We start from the raw sequence: 18,249 nt of genomic DNA, 5'->3' as shown, positions 1-18,249 counted from the left end.
TTTCCAAGGCTGCAACCTCCGGAGGTCGCATTTGTAAGCCACGTGTTCAGAAATGTCGGATTTCATAAAAGTAACCATTCCTTGCGAAGCATAAATTGTTCATTATGACTTCAGAATGTAGGCTAATGCCATTTCACTTTACTGATAGCCTCAATGACGTATGCAGCCAACAAATGCAACCTGTGGAAAACGCAGCCTTCCCAACCTTAGAATCGTAAAAGGACAGAAAGGCAAAACCAGGCAGTTTGTGTGTAAATGAAGATAACACAGTGGATATACAGGCATGTGTGGGTGGTTTCTCTTTGGTTGTATAGGAATGATAAGTGATGAGTGCCACTTCATTATTCACTGTTATCTAATGCAGTGGTGGAACATTCACATATAATACCACCAATGAAATTTATAAAAGTGCTGATTATCACACAGGACAAATTCAATCACTATGTACAGCGTTTTAATATTGTGCAATGTAGTGGTCAGACTGTAGGCTTCAATGCAGCCACAAGCCATCAAACATCTGTTCAGCAATGTTTAATGTTTGAAATGTCAACTAATCTCAAACAGATCTTATTAATCGATATATATATGACAATAATAAGTTACCCCAAATTATTTAAAATAAACAGATCTTTCAACCAGTCCAAGAAAAATCTCTATTATACAGATATACAGTATTTTCACAGAAAAGTCACTCATCATTTTCAAAAGTTCAAGTTACCTAAATCTTCAAAAGACAAGTTTGAACCAATCTAAGGCATCAATAATAATAACAACACCAAGACACATATGCACACACCCCAGTAGTAATGCATTATCTTACAAAACATAAACTAAATTAGACATCATATCAAACATTTAAAAGCCCTATAAAATAAATAAAACAGGGGAAAATCAGTGGATGTAACCTCTCACTGCAAAAAAACGAGTTGGTCCAGATGCAAAGACTTTTTAGAAATTTACACATGGCTTTGAATTTCCCCACAAGATTTGTATTCCTTAACATTTGATTCAGTTTTATGAAATAGTTAAGGGCTTGTAGTGGTATGGTATTGTATTGTATTTGATTGCTGTAGCACCAGGTTGTTCAATCCTGCCCCTGTAGAGCCCCTTTCATGCAAAGTTTAGCATCAACCCTGATTAAACACTTGAACCAGCTAATGAAGGTCTTCAGGATTACTTCAATCTTCCAGGCAGGTGTGTTGGAGTTAAACGGAAGGTGGCTCTCCAGGAGCAGGGTTGGACACCACATGCTGTAGCACATACAGCAGTGGTTTTCAATCCTGGTCCTGGGGACCCATAGCACTGCATATGTAGATAGGTCCCCATAACTGAGATTAAAATCACAGATGTACAGAAGGCTCTTCTCGCATCTTTGATCACCTTCATACATAAAACCTTTTAATAGCGCTTTTATCAAAAGCACTTTATCAAATCTCAACAGTTTCATTTTCTAACACTGAAGCGTATGCCAATATCCACTAGCTTCACACAGATACTCCTGTAGTAGCTACAGCAATGTCTACCTCAGCCGAAAGCAGAGGGTGGAAAAGGAAATTGAAGGCGAAAGCAAAGGCATTTCGGGCATTAACCCTCCAGTCCTGCTCGATCTTGACCTGTCGTCGTATTGGTATAAGCGGGGAGGCACATGTCTTGCAGTGCAAGGCTTTGAGTTCAAACACTGGCCATTTGCTGCCCAGTCTACCTTCAAGTACGGTGCTGAACTCCACCACACTGCCTGAACTGAGTGCCAGTAGGACATGTCTGAATTCGCTACTAGCCCGAAGCACAATGTCTTTGGTGGCATCATCGAAATCTTGTGCCCCATTGCGCCCCTTCTGTGGCATCCCCACGGTCACTTCAAACTTGTAGTGGTCAAAACGTTTGACATGGCACTTATGCTTTGCAAGCGCCTTGAGCTGACACAACGGTTCAGCGGGTCCCAGCTGGGTCTCGTCACAGGTAGGGTACTCCTCGCCATATAGACATCTGACCCAGTCTGCTATAAAGACTGGGAGAAGGTTGATGACAGCTTGTGCTCCATTCTCGATCTCAGTGACACGAACGTACTTAAACCGACCCTCCCACGTCACCCGGTGTCCCTCCAAGTGGCTGCAGAGGATCTGGGTGTGTGCCATGTTACGCTCCTTCCAGGCACGAGGGCCACACAGGTCACTGTACTCCTGCCAAGTCAGGGTGGAGTTGTATACCTTCATCCCCTCAGAACGGTACACGTAGAACCAGCTGAAGAGCACCAGAGCTGAAATCCACACAAGGATCAACTTGACCACGCTGCTACGCCGCATAAAGCGCAGCACTGCCCAGGGCGACACGCTAAAACGTGTCCACCAGCGTAGCAAGACAGGAAGCACGCAAACACACATTGTTACAACCATTTTGGTCAGTTCCAGGGCAAGGAACCACTGCACCAGCTGGACCAGCATTACGGCTGCTAGAGCCAGCGAAAGCACCGGCAAAGCGAAGAAGAAAAGGAGGTAGCCCACAGCTGTGCGCATTAGCCCCAATGCGGTAGACTCTTGCAACAGCATGACGGACAGTTCACACCAGATGAAGCACACCAGGTAGGGCAGCAGCACACAGTAGATGCCACGTGCACCACCTGCTGTGGCCATACGAGTACACAGATAAAGAAGGTAGAGATACAGAAAACAAGGCACACCCACATGCAGTACCAACCAGTCGCCTAGGTGCATGTTGAACCAAACGCCACCAACTATACGACCCACCCAGCCTCCCAGCAACAGATTCATGAATGCAGAAATGGCAGAGGCAACCTGGGAGAGCAGAGCAAGTTTGGCATGCTGCTGCGCTGCTGGTCGCAAGCTTAAGTAGCTGCTCACAGTGAAGAAGACTGCAACCATAGCCAGTTCAGAACATGGCAACCAGGACTTGTCTGCCATTGGAGATGAAAGGATGAGGAAAAGTGAAGAAAGGAGGAAGCAGAAGTATGGCTCAAGGTGGTTCCATGTGAAGTTTGACTCTGCCTGCTCAAGGTCTATCCCTGGCTCAAAATGAGACAACATGGCTGTCAACGCTCGAAAGTTCTCCCATGCCTTGCTGTTTTGAAAGACTCTGAGAGTACAGATTACCATTGACACAAAAGAGAGGTAGAATATAATGAGAGGAATGACAAGGACAAAGAAATCCAGGGTTAGGTTGGAGATGATGAAGAAGAAGATGAGGGTATTGACGTGATGAGTAGGTATGAGGGCACTAATCCACTGCATGCCCGCACGGGACGCCCAGTCAATCAACACCTCTTTCACCTCCAACACTGCATGAAGTGGAAACTTCAAAACCTGTAAGTATGAAGAAAATTAATTTAGTCAAAAATAATATGTAGTACAGTATTGGCTGTGTCTCAAAACATGGTGAGCTGCTAGTAGGATGCCAATTTTCAAGAATACTCGTTAAAGGGATAGTTCACCAAAAATGTTAATGCTTTTGTTCATCTTCAAAACACAAACAAAGATATTTTTATTATTCTCTCATAATTTTTGCCTATCCAAAGAAAATCCTTGTTTTCAACCGGCAAGCCCTTTTGAGATTTCGTTGACCATATTTGATGTAAGCACTGATCAACATACAACATACATGATTTAACATACAGAGCATGTGAATAAACCATAAAGCAACGTGTCACTTCAGTAGACCTGGATTAAAACATTCAATTCATATGGTTTACTTTTACAATGTATTTAACCACTTTTTGATGCTTGAAAATTTAGTGCTACATTGACTTAATGATTGACTAAATGATGAGAGAAATAAAATATTAGTGATACTCCAATCAGGATTTTTGCAGCCGATACAAATACCGTTTGAGTCTGGAACAACCATAACGACTTATGGTCTGTGGACTTAAATGCCTGTGGCTGCTGCCTGCACGTGTCCGTTAAGTTCATGAGACCATACCGTGTCCCATTTGCCATTTTAGGTGTCAGAAGGGTGCTTGTAGTGGTTAGTTGAGTTAACTTTAAATCACGTGAAATCGTTAAAAATGCCTTCAGGGTGTAATGGGTTAAAAGTGACAGCCAACAGAGAGCTTACATATCACTTATATAAAGATTGAATGATCTGGATCAGGACCGGTATCAGCCTATCATGATGATGATGATTCCACGCCTTTTAATGATTTCACGTGATTTAAAGTTAACTCAACTAACCACTACAAGCACCCTTCTGACACCTAAAATGGCAAATGGGACACCCTATGGTCTCATGGACTTACCGGACACGTGCAGGGAGCAGCCATTTTAAGTCCACAGACAATAAGTGTGCCATTTGGGACGTTAGAAAACACTGTTCATGATCGGATCTCAGAAGTTCGATAGCTTTAGCCATGCAGCATGTCATGTCACGCTGTGAGGATTTTCTCAAGATCTACACATAATGTTATGTTGTGTGTGGGCTAATTTGAATTGAGACAAACCACTCTAAATAAAGATGTTATTTACTGGTTTACTAATGATTAGCAAAGTTACAAAGCAGAACGTGGTGCAAAAGCCTCATCTGTATCCCGTTTACATTTTTCATTGGCAACTTTTTACGGGTTTACCTCATCAAATTGCGATCGATACGTAAAATCAGCCAAATTTAGTGAATCCCATTCGAGTCATAGAATGTAAAATCAGCCAATCTTGATCTGCAACCAATCGATCAGAGCATCCCTATTAAAAATATCTTAATTTGTGTTTCGAAGATGAACGGAAGCGTTTGAGTTTTGAACAACATGAGGTTGAGTAAATAATGACATAATTTTCATTTTTAGATGAACTATCCCATTAAAACTGACAAACAATTACTCATTACATTAATTCCGCAGAACAGAGAACTCCAAATATCATGTACATGTGGCCTACTTTTAGGTAAGAACATGTACAGAAAATAGAGATAAGACTCTTCATTACAACTTCATATTGTACGTTAACTTATAATCTGTAGTGTACATAACCATTATTTATAGAAAACACTCTTAAATATGCTGAATGTAAGCATAACAGCTAGTGTTTGAAATAGGTACTGCAGTCCAAATTCAAAATATTGTTTGCCCCGCCCCCTCCGATGCTCACGTGGGTTGCCAGTTTGAGGACACGGAACAGGAACGAGCGCAATTTACAATGGAAGGAGAGGAAACTTAAGTTTCCGTAAGTTGACGGAAACTTAATGTTTAACGTAAGTTGATGAGTTGATAATCCGCATTTAATGTGCTTTTTTAGATTTTTAGATGGATGCCGAGGCTTTTTAGGTCGGGTAAAGTCTGTGATCTCTGCCCAAGTTTGTTTGCTGGCTAACATGGCTGCAATATGCTGTGTTTTCCGCCAACTGGCAACCTGTGGTGTTAATATACTATTGGGCAAATTGGCAATGTGCGTTATTGACACGGAACACACATTTCAAAGTAAAATAACTGGCAGTAGCATTGTTTTTCAGAGAAACGAGTATGTGAAATCAGCATGTTTCCTAAATATCTGCAAACATACTATGGTATTTTTATGCTTTAGTACAGTAAAAAAAACTTACATACAGCACTGATGATGTTGAACATGCCAAATGTGTGCATTATCACAGACATTAAATTAAATGTGGTGCAAATTCAAGTGTTTTTGATGATTGTATAAGCAGCTTTTTCTTTCTATTTGAAGGTTTATCATTTTACCCAGTGCATACGTGTTTTATATTGTATGTTCTTATTCACGTATCAGCACATTAGCCAACATCCTGTGTGTAATTGCCCATGAAGAGCATCTCAGAATTATTAGAAATAATAATAACACCTTCTGATGCAAAGGCAGTTCATCTGGGTTCTTTACTGGCCCTTCATGATCATCATCATCATCATCCTCTGCTGCTTCCATGGCAGGTGTTGGTGAAATACCCTCAGCATATTGTTTAGTATTCTCAACAAACTCTTCTACACCTACATAGTCAGCCCCTGCCAAAGCAAAAATACACAGATTCAGGTTATTATATTCATATTACCACATATGTAAGAGTCTAAAACACAATGATAGGAAAGATAACACAATGAATTCACCATCTCTTGTGACCAAACTCTCCAAAACTTTTCTTTGTTTCTGTGCTGGGCTTGAGAGAGGGCTGCTGGGAGCACCATCTAGAGGAGGAGCAGGACACACAACATATGTTCTAAAGATAGTTATAGTCGACCCTGTTGATTTATGGAAAATAACTGCATGAAGATTCTTAATTTGTTAATTTGGAGTGCCACAGAAAAACAATAACAGCATACAGGTTGAGAATAGTGTTGGGCAGTAATGCATTACTTAGTAACGCGTTAATTTGATTTATTTTTTAGTAACAGAGTAATTTAACGTGTTATAATTTTCAAAATAGTAATTAGAGTATAGTTCCAAGCCCCGGGGCCTCATTTATAAACGTTGCGTACGCACAAAAGAAGGCGTACGCCACTCTCTACGCAATAATTGGTATTTATAAAAGCAAACTTGACGGGAAAATGTGCGGTCCTTCACGCAAGCTCTGACCCAGGCGTACGCACAAAAACGGGTGAAATGAGAAATGGCGACACCATCGGCAGATGGAAGAAACACATGAAAGTGTGTGAAACTGTAGACCGTTGAGTAAAAGAAATGGCAATACTGCCTCTCATAAATAACTTGAAGACTTCACAAAGCAAGTATTACAATTAACAGCCTACACGAACACCCGTTTGATCGATCTGCAGTGTAAAACAAACAAAATCAAACGAAAATTACAACAGAAATGCAACAAAAAAAAAAGTGAAATATGTTCTGCAACAATATTGGCATGTTATGCAATTCATCCTCATAAATAATATGGTAAACAGAACGAAATAATGTACAAAACTGATATTCTCGTCAATGTGTCCATCTGGCGGAGCAGATATAGATGCAATTAGATAGACAGATAGATAGATAATTAGGGAGATATATAGATAAATAGATAGATAGATGTATTAATTGTCCACTGGGGAAAGTTGTTTTCATAGTAAATTTCAAATCAGCTACGGAATCATGGTATTCATGCAAATGCCTTATGTTATTTTATCGAAAATAAAACAAACTAATGACGTATATGTCTCAACCATTCAGAAAGCTGCAAGAAATTACATTTGCACTGAACTATTTCCCATTTCCACGTAGATAATAGGGATAGGGATTAATAGGGATTCCCCAATAATTGCCGCCAGTCTCTCATCAAGAGGGGTCCGCTCTGGTGTCCCCTTTCCCCCACCCGTGGCAGACACACTCTGGCGATGGAGCGCTATAGACGCTTTTTTGCCTCCACTTTGATGTCCGACCATTTCTTTTTTTTTTTTCGGCCACGGTCCGAGGTTGTGAGGCTACAGCATTTACGGCGTCTGCAAACTTTTGCACCTCAAGTGCCTTTTTGGCATTAGTAATGCCCACACTGTCCCCTCGAAAAAATATTTTTCTCCTCTTTTCCACCTCGCCAACGATAATTTCTACTTCACATTGAGGGAAGTTACGTTTTTTTGATTTCCTCTCTGTATTTGCCATGATTTCGCAATCGATGAATATTAACTTGTGGGCTTTTCACGGACTATTTATGGGCAACTATGGGCGTGACATGAAGCCGCAAAAGCTGCCCTACATTTAGAATTGATTGTGATTTATTAAGGGAAAACTGCGTAGGATGTGCGTGCGCACGGTTTTATAAATCCGAATATTTCTGTGCGTACGCACGTCCTATGTTTCATCCGTACGCCACTTCTGACGCAAATCCTACGCAAAGTTTTATAAATGAGGCCCCAGGTCACTATATGTTACAGCTGCGTTACATCGTTGTCAACAGAATGCAGTGTTTTATCATCTAGAACAGGGTTCTCCAAACTACGGCCCGCGGGCCGAATACGGCCCGCCCCCACATTTGGACCGGCCCTCTGAACAATGACAGAGACATGTAATTTAAAATATTTTAATCTTATCATATCTGTATTTGATAATAAAGGTTGGCTTTCAAACAAAAAAAAAAATCTTAGTTGTTAACTATTACATATCCTTAACTGTCATAATTATTAATGTAGCTTAATTATTTGTTAGATTAACCCACCAATAGAATGGTACATTCAACATAAATTTCCATCGTGATCGAGCGGGTGCACGCGAGCCAGCAAAAAAACAAAACAAAACAAAACCTCCTCAAAGAGACAACAAGATGGCCAAACGGTTGGGAAAGAGAAAAGTTGATTCAGAATGCAGGGTATTTAACCAAAAGTGGACAAGTGATTATTTTTTTGTTCAATGCAAAGAAATGGCGGTTTGTCTCATCTGTCAAGAAATGTCTGGATCCAGTGTTTGACTTCCTGGTTGTCTGTTCCCCGTGTTCACGGAAGACTGGTTGCCCATCCGTGTCCTTCGCTGCCAAGGGAGTAGCCTACTGCCGAGCACCTTGATTAATCTGCTAATGCTCTTATTGGATTATCGCAATAAATACTGTTATTCTAACTCGCATTTGAATCCTCCTTTATTGAACCTGACAATATCCTTTGAAAAGTCTGTACGGTGCACAACAAAATAATAAACTAATCTAGCATTATGATGGATAATAAATACATTTAAAATCATAAAATCTCCACAATAATAATGGTAGTCACTCCGGCCCATGTAATTTGACCGACACGGCCCCCTATTAAAGAAAGGAAAAATTATGTGGCCCTTACAGAAAAAAGTTTGGGGACCCCTGATCTAGAATGTAAAAGAGACAAAGAGTAAAGTCTCAGGTAGTCACACACGCGACGTCATCTACCTGATCCCTACTTTGTCTGGTAAGCACCTGCGAGGCAGGTACTACCAATGAAAACAAACTCAGCATGGAGAGAGAAGTATGCGTTCTGTTTCTGGAAATACAATCATTATTTTGAGTTTATTTCTGTCAAAGGCAAGACCATTATTGTAAGGCTAAATGTGATTAAAACACATTTAAATACAATGTCATGAAATAGTTACGTGTTGCCTATCAACAAACAACACATACCAGCGGTTATGTTCACAAATCACCTTAATTTGAATAGGCAAGCATATGCGTGATTTGGCATGGCAGGCAGCCAGTGCGAATAATAAATAGCCTTACCTAAATGCAGCAAAACAACACTTTCTTCACATTCTGAATGGATTATCGGCTAGAAAGCATGCATAAACACGCTCCCTTTTATAATTACTAAGCTTTCACTCATCTTAATTCATCACAATCTCACGTTCTGCTAATCGATTAAGCGGACTGTACAATGAATAGCTTATTTAGCCTACTTGTCTACACTTTTGTGTTTCAAGTTAAATTCTAATGAGAGAGTGCAGATCTCAGACAAAAACTTTTTGAGTGATGAGGGGATTCTAACTTAAACACATCTGATTGGGTTCAATTGAGCCCTGATTGGGCGCGCTGTGACTCTGTTGCTTCAAGCGCATCATCCTGTGCATGGGATGCGCATACGCGCCACTCTCTATTGGAGCCGTTAGTATTTTAATACCTTTACGCTATGAAAGATTATTAATAGCCTGCCCCATCTATAATATGTTGCTGCCTCATTTAAAAGCTGTGTTATACATTTAAAATAAATGTATTTTAATTTCTTAGTATAGGCCCTAATATCTATAAATATATTTACTTGTTTTTCATGAATGTACAGTGCCCTCCACAATTATTGGCACCCCTGTTTAAGATGTGGTCGTGGACTTCTAAAAATGCTCCTTTTTTTAAAAAAACAACATAGAACCCAAATGCAAAAAAAGAGAAAAATCCAACCTTTCATTTAAGTACATTACTTTGGTGGTAAAAAAAAAAAAAAAATATTCACACATTTAGAAGAAATAAAAACCTTGAAATCATGTGTCCCACAATTATTGGCACCCCAACAATTCCTCTGAAAAATGTAATTGATTTTTTTAAAAATATATTTTTCTGTAGTTGCTAAAGTTGGTCAGGGTATCTAGGAACTTTTAAGTAGTAATTCATGACTTCCTGTTTCCCTAGGGTATAAATATGACATGACACAGAGGCCTAATTCTCTTACCCATTTGTCAACATGGCAAAGACAAGTGAACACACCATTCAAATAAGGCAGATGTGTGTTGACCTTCATAAGTCAGGCAATGGCTACAAGAAAATAGCCACTCGCCTTAACTTGCCCGTATCTACAGTCAGAGGAATCATTAAGAAGTTTAAAACAACTGGAACAGTGACAAACAAAGCTGGAAGAGGTCCCAAGTTTATCTTGCCACAACGCACAGTGAGGAGGATGGTAAGAGAAGCAAAAAAATTCCTAAGCTCACTGTCACAGAATTGCATCAAAGAGTGGCATCAAAAGTCTCCAAAACAACCATCAGACGCTCTCTTCATGCCAACAAGCTGTTTGGGAGGCATGCAAGGAAAAAGCCTTTTCTCACTAACACTCACAAACGTAAACGTCTGGAGTTTGATAAGCGGTACTGGGACTTCAACTGGGATCGTGTGCTTTGGTCAGATGAGACTAAGATTGAGCTTTTTGGCAACAAACACTCTAAGTGGGTCTGGCGTAAAACAAAAGATGAGTATGCCGAAAAGCACCTCATGCCCACTGTGGTGGAGGATCTGTGATGCTGTGGGCCTGTTTCTCTTCCAAAGGCCCTGGGAACCTTGTTAGGGTGCATGGCATTATGAACGCTTTGAACTACCAGGACATTTTAAATAAAAACCTGATGGCCTCTGCCAGAAAGCTGAAGATGGGTCGTCATTGGGTCTTTCAGCAGGATGATCCAAAATATGTGGCAAAATCTACACAAAAATGGTTCAGCAGTCACAAACTCAAGGTCCTCCCATGGCCATCTCAGTCTCCAGACCTCAACCCAATCGAATACCTGTGGGGTGAGCTAAAGAGGAGAGTGCATAAGAGAGGACCCAGGACACTGGATGATCTAGAAAGATTGTGCAAAGAAGAATGGTCAAAGATCCCTCTCTCGGTGTTCTCCAATCTTGTGAAATGTAGAAGGAAGGAGATTGTGAAGGAGGAGAAGTGCTGTCTTGTTGGCAAAAGGGGGTTGTACAAAGTTTTAACATCAAGGGTGCCAATAATTGTGGGACACATGATTTCAAGGTTTTTTTTCTTCTAAATGTTTGGGGGGTTTTTTTACCACCAAAGTAATGTACTTAAATGAAAGGTTGGATTTTTCTCTTTTTTTGCATTTGGGTTCTATGTTGTTTAAAAAAAAAGGAACATTTTTAGAAGTCCACGACCACATCTTAAACAGGGGAGCCAATAATTGTGTAATAATAATTGTTATTTATTTAAAAAACAATTGTGCTTTCAAATCTAAAATAGAATGTAATCAAACTTCTTTAAATAAATAAAATGTAGCAGTGGAAACAAAAAACAATCAAACATACAATAGTAATCTGACAGTTACCAAACATTTTTTACACTACAGATCATTGTTTTGGTATATAATCATATCAATATTAAAAAGTAGCATTACAAATTAACAAATAGTCTTAATTTTCTGCCATATGCAATTTAATAAAAATGATCAGCTAGCTAATAACAACTTTGTTCTGGTTTCACCTCACTCCTGTCTAAATGATTGTAGGCTAGGCCTATTTATTTTACTACACATTGTCAACAGAAATAAGCTGAAATACTGTCGATAATTAAAAATAATTCTTACTACCCACTCTTGCTTAATTGGGTAAGCACTTGTGTTCTCATTTCAGATGCGTTCTGAGTAAATTAATAAACTGATTCATGAGTTCAGTGTTGGACAGATCAGTTGTTCTAACCAGTCGTTAAAATGATTCTGTTCAAATGAGTCATCAGGTCACGAATCGGACATTAGCAGACACGTTGTGTGTGAATCCCGTCTGTAAGAACATCGCGATAGATGTCAACACAAAGAAAACTCTTCATAACTGAATAAAATTTGTCTCCCGTTTATTGAAAGTATGCTTTATGTCAGCTGGTAAGAGAAGAGGCAATGTTTTTTGAGCGCAATTCACAACCAGCGATATTTCAAGGACAAATTTGTCCGAATGTGTCACGTGCAACATGGTTTCGGTCTTCCGACCTTTTGATTTGGATTAATATGTGAAATATGAGAGAGCTAACGCTGATTATTTTGAAGACCCAGAGAGTGTGCGCGGGGGAGGAATTCTCTGATCGGTCTCTCTGTCACTCAGTCACAAGCGCAGCATCTGTTCTACATCGCTCGTAAATCACAATAACTCATCAAATTAGGCTTTGGCGGCCGTCAAAAAATGTTCAATGCAGGAAAAACCCTGACTTTGCAGTAATACCACCTCCCCTCGAAACATTTAAGTTACTTTGCAGACATTGCGAACTAGTTCGCGTGGCAAGCGTGAAATATCTCCTCCACACAGCCGAGTCTCTTCTAGCATGCGACACACGTGAAGCTGACGAATGACGTCGGTTCTGCTGCGACGGAAAAAAACACCTGGATCGGCTTGTGGATCTGTTCATTTTTCCGATCCCCGATCCAGCTATTTTGTCAGTATCGCGGCCGATATCCGATCCTAATATCGGATCGGTGCACCCCTAGTTGAGATAGATCGTTGTTCAGGTTTTGGATGTAGGCCTATGCAGTGAATTACAGTGTATAAGTACAAGTGTGAGTTGATGAAGATTATAGTTAAATGGCTTATTCAGATGTTAATATGGCTAATCATGGAGCTATAGTATTTCACATTTAGGCTTATTGCAAGTGATATTCCACTGATCGTTTTTTGTTTGTTTATTGGATTGTTAATAATTTGAAAAGTCTGTATTATTTACTTATTGTAATTGTTGTTTATCTTTGTACAGACCACACACATACTCATGCATCTATAAAGGCATAAAACGAAAGAACTGTGGTTGACTGAGTTCCTGGGTTCTGACCGACCCACCAGGGCGAGTGTTGCTTATCCAACAGTCCTTTAAGAGAGAAACTAGAATTCCAATTCCAAATCCTACAAATGGTCCTTCGAGCCGGATAACACTTCCCTGGATTAAGATGTCAGCCAATTCTGCACCAGTAAACCCATTGGTTCGCCCAAAGCGCCGTCCAGCCTATCTACAAGATTATGAGGTGGATTTCCCAAGCCTTCATAAATCAGCTTCACCAGTTAATACGAGGGAACAAGCAGTAGAGTCATCTGATGACGATTACTCTTTATCACACATTGGAGTATCTGCTGAAAACCCTAAAGGAGCACACAGTTTAACTGTCTTTTCTACCCCTTCGAGGTTGACTGTGAGGGATGAGCATCGTGATCTCCCAAATCCTCGACAGCAACTCGTTTCCAAATCTTTTCGCCAGTCCATCACCTCAATGTCCGAATCGACAACTACAGTTTGAATCTAATGCAGAGTTTCTTCCCCTTGGTGATGAATGTGATGGATACCAGAGCGATCGATCAGATGCTAGCTCTATAAAGTTGCAAAGGATCTCAGAAGAGAATTCCAGACTCCGTAAAACACAGCAGGCCATTCAAGCTGATCTTAAACGAATCGAAACAGCCAAAGATGAGTTGATCCAGCTTCTAGACAGAGCTTGTAGTTTGCAAAGGCCTTTATCTACTCCTAACACCCAGTCTAATCATCCATCAGCTAAACTCCACCATGCAGTGCATGTGAGTGATGAAGACTGGCCAGCGCCTCCTCCACCCGTCACATATGATGAGCCAGAAATTATGAATCGGCATAATGATAAGCAAAGGCTTCACAGCAGTACAAGGGCTGCACCAATATTCACCCCCCGACTCACTTCAGTGGAGAAGACTGTGGATTCACGCCATCCAAGTCAGTATGATGATCAGCTACGGTGTGGTCAATACCCTGCCCAAATGACAAGTCAACAGCACGTTTACGACCATCCATGGGAATCATCCCAACGTCCTAATCCTGGACATCACAGAATGACATCCTATAATATGTCTCCTCACATGGCATCTACGGATCTGACTGAGAAATATTACAAAGGACCATGCCCCACCATTCCCTTTTTCCGGAATAAAGATCCAAGTGAGTTTGCCCGTTTAAAAATGGCCTTAGACAACCTCTTGCCACCTGATAGTACTGAAATGTTCAAATATCAGGTCCTGGTTGACCATCTAAAATTGGACGATGCTTGTCTAATAGCAGACTCATTCTTGCACTCTCCTACACCTTACAGAGACACCATGATGGCTCTCAATGAACGGTCAGCCCCACCAGGTAGCATTAAAGAGGATTGCTACTATTCTTGATTCTCCTGATATAAGCCGCAACGACCCATCAGCCTTTGAGAAGTTCTCTCTTCAAGTGCAGTCTCTAGTTGGTCTGCTAAAGACATTAGGCCAGGCGGGTAGCATTGAGTTGCAGTGTGGGTCGCATGTTGCACGCCTCCTCAGTAAGCTGCCACCTGAAAGACGGGCTGATTTTCGCCGCCACATGATACATCGGCCTGGAGTAACATTCTCATTGATAGATCTAGCAGACTGGCTGAAATATGAATCTTGGTGCCAAAGCTACGATGATCAGATCGTAAGAGGAGAAAGCAGGCCCAAACGAGAATCTCAGGTAGCTCCACGATCACGCCGAACCACTGCCACTGTACTGACTGGGTCTGGGAACAGTGCTGAGGTAACAACCACTACATATTCTTCTGCTAAGGTGGATGAGAAAGTTAAGAGTAGGCCCTCAGTATATTGTTCTTACTGTCAGAACTCTGAGCATGCATTCAGCCAATGCCCCAGAATTCCAAACCTCACCAAAGAACAGCTCTCAGAGTGGATACGGGCCAATAGGAGATGCTGGCGTTGTGGCCTTGCTCATCAGGCTGCCCACTGTGGTCTAAAGAAACCATGTCCACTTTGCCAGAGAAAGCATCTACGAATTCTCCATGAGGTAAATGAGAGGCCTGTCATAGAGGCATCCAAAACGGAGGCTTGCCTAGTCAGTTCAGCGACACAGACATTTTACCTGAACAAACCAGCCAGCAGTAATAAGGTCTTACTCAAAGTTGTCAGAGTGCTCCTACATCATGGACATTGCACACTGGACACATGTGCAATCCTTGATGATGGCTCTGAGCGTACGATGCTCCTGCCAGAGGCAGTACAGAAGCTTGGCTTGCGAGGGACTCAAGAAAGCTTAGCTCTGAGAACAATCCGTCATGATGTGCAAACCCTTGATGGAGCTTCAGTCTCATTCTACATTTCTCCATACTCTAGTCCAAAGAAGCGGTATCTCATATCAGGAGCCTTTACTGCCCCACAGCTTGATCTTGTTGATCACTCTTATCCAATTCCCAAGCTGCAGAAGCGATACAAACACTTGGTTGGACTGCCGCTGCAGCACTTTGAAAGGGCCAAACCTCTCATCCTTGTTGGTGCAGATCAAACCCACATAATCTCACCAATCGAGCCAGTTAGACTTGGTCCACCTGGGGGTCCAGCTGCAATAAGAACCAAATTAGGATGGACACTCCAGGGCCCTACCAGCCTGTTGGAGCAGAGACTTCAGCCAAAACAGTGTCTCCACATATCCATTCCCCTCAGCAACACAGAATTGTTCAAAAATGTTGAAAGGCTGTGGCAAGTGGATGTTTTGCCATTTCAGAATGAAAAGGAGTGTACAAGATCCAAGCAGGACCAAAAGGCCATTGAGTTGCTGGAAACCAAGACAGTTCGCGTAGAAGTGGATGGTATATGCCGCTATGCAACACCTTTGCTGCGTAAATGTGACATGCCCTATCTTCATGCCACTATGGAAGCTGTCATGCCACGCCTACGAGGTACTGAGAGAAAACTTGTCAGAGACGAGCAACAAGCTGAAGCTTATTCCTCAGAAATCCAGAAGTTGGTTCAGTCTGGAGCTATCAGAAAGCTCAGTCCAGAAGAAAGGGAAAGAGAGGGTGAATCCTGGTTCATTCCTCACCACATGGTGCACCATAATGAAAAGAATCGTGTGGTGTTTGATTGCTCCTTTCAGTTCAATGGCCTCAGTCTAAATGATTCACTCCTTGCTGGCCCCACCTTGGGTTCATCACTCCTTGGAGTCTTACTCAGATTCCGTGAGCATGCAGTGGCCATCAGTGCTGATATCAGGGGTATGTTTCATCAGGTCCGCCTTCTTCCTGAAGATAGACCACTTCTTAGGTTTATCTGGCGTGACTCAAAGGAGAAGGGTTCCCCTGATGTCTTTGAATGGCAAGTTCTGCCGTTCGGGATGACGCTCTAGTTATGAAACTAGAATTCCAATTCCAAATCCTACACATAGACTGTGATTTATTTTTATAATTTGTGACCAGTCACGGAAAGTAGGGACACAAGTCGGTTCTGGGGCATTTTGAGTTATTCTGAAAGTGTAGTCTCCAAGCTTTCCAACGATGTGTAACAGATGGAAATCTGATAATATTTGGAGAAGTTGTGGCCATTTGAAAGTAGGCACTCAAAAAAGCTTAATAGGGAGAAAACGACCTCTAAACATTGTGCAGTTCTCACCTGCTGGGAGTGACAATAGGGCTCATTTACATCTCATTAAGATAAGCCATACCCCCTGTAAAGCTGCATGGTTGCATAGCAACGACAGACCCTACAGGATGCATTGTGTAGCATTAGGACTTTTTGAACAGGATTCTGTGATAACCGTGATCATTTTGGTCACTATAATCATGAAATTAAATTTTCATGCCATTTCATCTCTAGTTATGATCAACTATGATAAACTAAAATCAACTATAATTATGTGTTTTTATAGTATAATATGCAAAGTACAATTTTCTATAAGAAAAAAATGAATCTCTGATTCTGTTCTTTTCTCTGACATTTAAGGGTAACATAGGCCTACAAAGACTCTTTTAGGTCTAAAACAGTTTGTATAGTTGTTAATACAGCGTTCCCACAGCTTGGTTAACTTCAAATTCAAGAATCTTTCAAGGACTTTCCAGGTCCAGCTTTTTTTTTTTTGCGTTTATTTTTGGTCATATGACAGAGGTCTGATATTCTATTTGTCATATTTCTGTTTTGCATAAAACTGAAGAATATTCGGTACATCCTATACTGTATTCTAAAATGATCTGATATTAACGTTTGCATGGATTTTATTGAAAAGAGCTTAGGCTCATGTCATTTTTTTCTGTGAAACGCTGAGGTACCGTATAGTTTTGTGCGCGCGTGAACATCATGGCAACGTACAACACAAAGTACCTCACCTGGGAAACACTTAACGTAACGTGTAAATGCAAGTAACAAACGTAAATCAAGCATAGTCCACAAGGTTTAGGCGAAATAACACATCGGACCGGAGAGAATAATATGGAATTTCTTCCAGAAAACTTCTTGCACAAAATAAATTCAAGCACTTTCAAGGACCTGTATGTATGTATGATTATTTTCAGTCATGTCGTTGTACACAGCCCTCTCTTTCTGCACAAGGGAGAGATGAGCTTGTTCTTTCTTTACTGCTTCAGACTTTCTATCATCTGGGAGGTTTGCACTTCGTATCAGCTGCTCGTTATTGCTTTAGCACTGCCAGCAGAGATCTGTGCGCGGCCAGCCACCAGGGTTGCCAGGTTTTCACAACAAAACCCACACAATTCCTACTCAAAACTAGCCCAATCGCGTTTCAGGGGGGCTTCTCCGGTAAAAATTTGGGGGGTAAAATATGTGTTTTTTTGGCATGGTTGCCTACTAAAATTCGCATTCCCGGGGCTAAATATCACATAATTGGGGTCGCTTCAACCCGCGGACATGAAAAACAGCCCGCGGCAACAGTGTTGAAGTAGCCCAACTGCGGACTTGGCAACACTGAGCCACGCTTCCCTTGGAGGGCGGGGGCAATAACAAAAGAAACAATCTCCGAAACAATCTGCTATAATCTCCGAAAAACAAGCCGATTTCAACCTCAAAGTGTATTCTTTTAAATATACCAATACTGCTATCTCAAACACGGAGAGGCTTCTTCGTGATCTCAACTAACAGATTCTGCAAAAAAGCGAAAATCACCAATTTTGAAAAAAAAACCCGCTTCTTTCTCATTTTGCTCGAAAGTTGTGCTGCCGACTTGTGTCACTGGTCTCCGTGATGGGTCACATTTGTTGTTTTTCTTTATAATTAAGTTGTCTGCAGGGTTTTTCCTACATTGAAAATTTTTTGGCGGCCGCCAAAACAAATTTTTGTCCCGCCAAAGCTTTATTTGATGAGTTATTGTGATTTATGAATGATGTAGAATAGATGCTGCGCTTGTGACTGAGTGTCAGA

At 41.2% G+C, this 18,249-nt stretch overlaps 1 protein-coding gene across 4 annotated transcripts in view; it reads right to left on the bottom strand.

The window, feature by feature from the left end:
- Positions 1 to 438: 438 nt before the first annotated feature.
- The window catches only part of wfs1b (Wolfram syndrome 1b (wolframin)), a 33,874-nt gene continuing 16,063 nt past the window's right edge, over positions 439 to 18,249 (bottom strand). For all 4 annotated transcript variants that reach the window (XM_079839770.1, XM_079839768.1, XM_079839769.1 and 1 more), the window contains 3 exons: positions 6,056 to 6,133; positions 5,796 to 5,953; positions 439 to 3,317 (listed from right to left, as the gene is read on the bottom strand). In XM_079839770.1, coding sequence (XP_079695896.1) covers positions 1,485 to 3,317; positions 5,796 to 5,953; positions 6,056 to 6,133 — 2,069 coding nt within the window. In that variant the 3' untranslated portion in view covers positions 439 to 1,484. The remainder of the gene's footprint in view (positions 3,318 to 5,795; positions 5,954 to 6,055; positions 6,134 to 18,249) is intronic.

The sequence above is a fragment of the Gobio gobio genome, assembly GCF_949357685.1.
Source record: "Gobio gobio genome assembly, chromosome: 16".
Classification (NCBI taxonomy): domain Eukaryota; kingdom Metazoa; phylum Chordata; class Actinopteri; order Cypriniformes; family Gobionidae; genus Gobio; species Gobio gobio.
This window is presented reverse-complemented; position numbering and strand designations above follow the sequence as displayed.